A 5,000-nucleotide genomic window follows, 5' to 3' on the forward strand; every position below is an offset into this window, starting at 1 on the left:
TGGAGACGAGTAACAATCCAAAAACATGATTCTTATCATTTAACCCATTCACGCCGGGGCCGTTCCGGCTTTGCGCGGTCGCAATACCGGGGTTCTCGAACGCATAAGCCTAACGCCTCGAGATTCTCGGGCGCACAAGCCGCGAGCCTGGGTTGCCCGCTCGCTCAACCCAAGCGCACGGCTTCCCCTCATAGCTCGTCCAGGGCGTCTGACGCGAAAACCACAATACGTGCTATCACGTCAACCGGTGTGAATGGGTTAAAAATAATATATTCATTATATAATCAATTATTTTATGTAGATTAAAGATTTCTCTGCATTATTACAAAAAATAGGCAATGTAAGTAATATATTTGTGAAGATATGAGGTGTTAACCCGTTAATGACGGGTGACTAGATATCATGTCTAGTGGTTTTTGGGCCACACCCTGGGGACGCGTTATTTTGTCCAGCCCAGCGCGCGGGAGGAGCCAGTGCACAACGCTGGCTTGCGGCCAGCGCGGCCGAGAATCCCAACGCGTTAGGCTTATGCATTCAAGAGTCCTGGAATTTCGGTCTTTTTAAGCCGAAATGGTCCCATCGGGTAGGGGTTAAAGATAAAAAAGTGAAGAATCCCAAAAATTGTCTATCAATTTTCCCAGTACTGTATATATATATATATATATATATATATATATATAAATATATATATATATATATATATATATATATATATATAATATATATATATATATATATATATATATATATATATATATATAATATATATATATATATATATATATTATATATATATATATATATATATATATATATATATATATATATATATTATATATATATATATGTATATATATAATATATATATATATATATATATATATATATATATATATATATATATATATATATATATATATATATATATATATATATATATATATATATATATATATATATATATATATATATATATAATATATATATATATATATATATATATATATATATATTATATATATATATATATATATATATATATAATATATATATATATATATATATAAATATATATATATATATATATATATATAATATATATATATATATAATCCAACTTTAGGAATTTATGAAATATTAATTAATTCAATATTTTCATGGAATAATATAGAATCTAAACATCTCATGCAATTCTTACCTGCAACACTTTCACTTACCCATGCTCCCCTATCTAAAAGATATTGTGTTGCCCTTATATCTCCTGACAAACTTGCCATGTGAAGTGGTGTTACACGGTCATAATGTAGTTCATTAACATCATGTCCACCTTCCACCAGACGTTGAACTTCATCAAAATTTCTTGAGGCAACAGCATTGTGTAAAGGGAACATCTGGGTTCCTGTAAATATGTGAATTAGTACTTTGGGAAATAATTCAGATTACTCTAAAATGGCTTATAAAAAATATATAATTGGTCTCAAAATTTTCATATGACATGGAAATCAATCAATCTGTAATGAATTATTTACAAGATATATTCATATAATATTCTCATTCCTTCTCCTCCACTTAATTTCTGTGGACTAGTGTATTTCATGGCATTGTGATTTATTCAAATGATTATGCCATGAAATGCACATGAACATTACTTGAAATGTAAAAATTGGCCTAATGTATAGCTGTTTTGATTGTCTGAGTAACAATCAAATATGTTTCTCTTACAATCTCTTCAGTATCCGATGCTGACAAGTGCTATACTTTTATTTGCCTAGTAAAAGAGGGAAAAAACATAAACATAGTGAGTTTTCCCATTACTGAACGGTTAGCTTTTAACATGCTGTACTTTCATACATAAACATCAGTATAACAAAAAGGCTAAATATGTGTGTGTGTGTATGTGTGTGTGTGTGTGTGTGTGTGTGTGTGTGTGTGTGTGTGTGTGTGTGTGTGTGTGTGTGTGTGTGTGTGTGTGTGTGTGTGTGTGTGTGTGCGAGTGTGAGTGTGAGTGTGAGTGCGAGTGCAAGTGTGCATGTGAGTGTGAGAGTGTGCAGGTGTGCGTGTGTATATTACCCAATTAGGGCTATATCAAATATGTGAAGGTGTGAAAAAATATTCATGTATTTTGGGGCAAAGCTACATCATTGTGTTGGACTTTGTAGGACTGTGATTCACATCACAAACAACAGCATGTTCTCAATTGGTTTGGATAGAACACAGCTACTATGATTACCAGAAGGAAGTCCTTTTTACAACCCATGCAGGTGTTTGCTAAACCTTTACCTTATGCAATTTCTTTTGCTGTTGATTACAAGAGCACTTACTTGAATATTCTTCCATGTTTGCTCAACTTCTATATGTTTACTCCAAGTTCATGAGTTCGGAATCAAGTGCATCAATTTCTTTTACAATCTCTTCAGTATCCGACGTAGACGAGTGCTATACTTTTATTTGTCTTACTATCTCTTTTGTCCGGAATTTTGTACGAGGAGTGGTCCAACATTAGTTTGGACTTAACCAGATATACTTGGCATTGATGGATACATCATACATCATAAACACTATTTTTGATAGATAAATACAATAGAGCATACTTTTTTTTCAAGTATTAACTGACGAATGTTTCCTTAAGTATCTAGTTCCATTGACATCCACAGCATTGTGAGAAGAATGAGAATTCTGTACGAACGGTCGTCTCATGAAATCAGCTGATGTATGTTTACAATGGTAGTGACGCTGGGCACCCACAGATGTCTCTGATGCAATCATAACAGACGACAGCCATACTCGGTTGAAAAGGAAATAATTTTCGACATATTGTTTCACGTCTAGTGCAAGTGCAATCCCACCAGGGGCATGGGACAATCTAGCAGTGCCTTCTGTCAGTCAGGTAAGTCAGTATAAAGGCATTCATTTTATTGTATTCAAATGTTCGCAATTGAAAGAATCATGATGCCAAGCTATTTAGAATATTAAACTGATACTGGTAGCATGACCATCATTTTAATTTTTAATGTTTTTAGAAGTTACCTTTTCAAACCACACAATACTAAATCATGCAGAGAGTCTAAATGTTTTTAGACAATATGATTTTAAACATATAATAATCTGTTGACTAGATCTGCCATGCATGCACATGAATACATGCACCTACACATACACTTGCCCCTGCTTCATTAACTCTCACTTACACTTACACTTTTACTCACACTCTCTCACACTCACACATGCACAGGCACATGCACTCACGCACACGCACTCATGCTCACGCACATGCACACGCACACGCACACGCACACGCACACGCACACACACACATACATACACACACACACACACACAGATGATTGATTATCATGATTGATTCCCACACACACATAGGCAGTCACATGTTGATTAATCCATTGTGGACGGGGGATAGATTTGCTTGCTCAGTCTCCAGGATGGGTTTTATTTCAGAGCAAGGCAGCTTCACGGAATGTACCTTAAGTTTCCCCACTCTCGTTTAGTCTCTCATTGTAAAGCTTTTCTATGTTTTGCTGTATTTAGAGACTTATATCTGTCATATCACAGGCTCTATCAATGATGCAGTTGACTAAAATTGTAGTGTAGGTCCATATCAGCTCATTATTTTCTTTACACTCAGTGTGATAGAAGTATTGCTGACTTATGGGTGGACGAGAAGCAACTTTATTTTTTCATATTTGTATACTGTCATGAACAAATACGAAACTTATAACCATCCAAAATGAAGAGGTAGGGAAGAGGAAGGAAACTTGTGCTTTTGACAGTGAGTGCCACAATAAAAGGCATCCCTACTGGCACAGTGGCACATTGTAGGCATTGGGCATGGTGTGAGTCACCATCCTCCTCTCGTTCTGTCTGCACATCTTTCATCTGCAGTACTTTAGAGCAAGATGTTGGCAACTTGCAATGTGCCATCCCTCTATAGAGATAGTGCTTGCTAGAGACCGTAGATGAGTGGCATTCAAGGCTCTCTCTCCTGCTGGTGCTAGAAGGAAGTGGTGCCATCTAGGTTTTGGAAGTGAGTTGAAATCCATTTTGCTTAATATTACGGCAGTTATAATAATTATGACTGCAATTGTTAGCATCACTCACTTATTACTCATAGCACAATAAAATAACATAGTGATCCAAAATCCCCGAACGTCATAACTCCCATTGTCAGGCAAAAGCTCCTGCGTCATGGATGACGAAAAAACACATCATCCGTCGTTAACGGGTTAAGAGAAGTCCCATGATCACTATGGCTTCTGCTTTCAGCGCAAATGTCCACCATATATATATATGGCAAGATAGAGCTTAGACTGGTTCCTTAACCCGTTAATGACAGGTGACGTGTTTTTTCATCATACATGACACTGGAACTCTTGCCTGATGATGGGCGTCTTGACATTCGGGGATTTTGGATCACTATGTTATGTTATTGTACTATGAGTAATAAGTGAGTGATGTTGACAATTGCAGTCATAATTATTATAACTGCCATAATATTAAGCAAAATGGGTTTCAACTCACATCCGAAACCTAGATGGCACCACTTCCTTCTAGCACCAGCAGGAGAGAGAGCCTTGAATGGCACCCATCTACAGTCTCTAGCAAGCACTATCTCTATAGAGCGATGGCACATAGCAGGTTGCTGACCTCTTGCTCTAAAGTACCACAGATGAAAGATGTGCAGGCATAATGAGAGAACTCACACCATGCCCAGTGCCTACAATGTGCCAGTAGTGATGCCTTTTATTGTGATACTCACTGTCAAAACCACAAGTTTCCTTCCTCTTCCCTACCTCTTCATGTTATTATCATTTTGAACGGTTATAAGTTTCGTGTTCGTTCGTGACAGCACACAAATACGAAAAAATAAGTTGCTTTTTGCCCTCCCTTAACACAGTAATACTTCTATCAGATTGAGTATAAAGATAAAAAAAAGAGTTGATATGGACCCTGAACTACAATTTTAGTCAACTACATAATTGATA

At 36.1% G+C, this 5,000-nt stretch overlaps 2 protein-coding genes across 6 annotated transcripts in view; one reads left to right on the forward strand and one right to left on the reverse strand.

The window, feature by feature from the left end:
* Nucleotides 1–2,727, reverse strand: part of LOC122266902 (transposable element Tcb2 transposase) — a 20,217-nt gene extending 17,490 nt beyond the window's left edge. Inside the window, exons 1-2 of one of the 5 annotated variants that reach the window (XM_043036862.2) lie at nucleotides 2,322–2,711; nucleotides 1,275–1,399 (exon numbers count right to left, since the gene is read on the reverse strand). In XM_043036862.2, the coding sequence (XP_042892796.1) occupies nucleotides 1,275–1,399; nucleotides 2,322–2,337 (141 nt within the window). In that variant the 5' untranslated portion in view covers nucleotides 2,338–2,711. Of the gene's footprint in view, nucleotides 623–1,217; nucleotides 1,400–2,321 lie in introns of those variants that run through there. The other 4 variants (XM_043036861.2, XM_086553976.1, XM_086553975.1 and 1 more) reach the window with 4 other exon arrangements.
* Nucleotides 2,728–2,732: 5 nt separating this feature from the next.
* neur (E3 ubiquitin-protein ligase neur) overlaps nucleotides 2,733–5,000 on the forward strand; it is a 31,074-nt gene continuing 28,806 nt past the window's right edge. The window contains exon 1 of the mRNA XM_086553973.1: nucleotides 2,733–2,887. Coding sequence (XP_086410099.1) covers nucleotides 2,854–2,887 — 34 coding nt within the window. The 5' untranslated portion in view covers nucleotides 2,733–2,853. The remainder of the gene's footprint in view (nucleotides 2,888–5,000) is intronic.

The sequence above is a fragment of the Penaeus japonicus genome, unplaced genomic scaffold (assembly GCF_977035675.1).
Source record: "Penaeus japonicus unplaced genomic scaffold, GWHDUDI00000001_assembly GWHDUDI00000029, whole genome shotgun sequence".
In the NCBI taxonomy this organism is placed as follows: domain Eukaryota; kingdom Metazoa; phylum Arthropoda; class Malacostraca; order Decapoda; family Penaeidae; genus Penaeus; species Penaeus japonicus.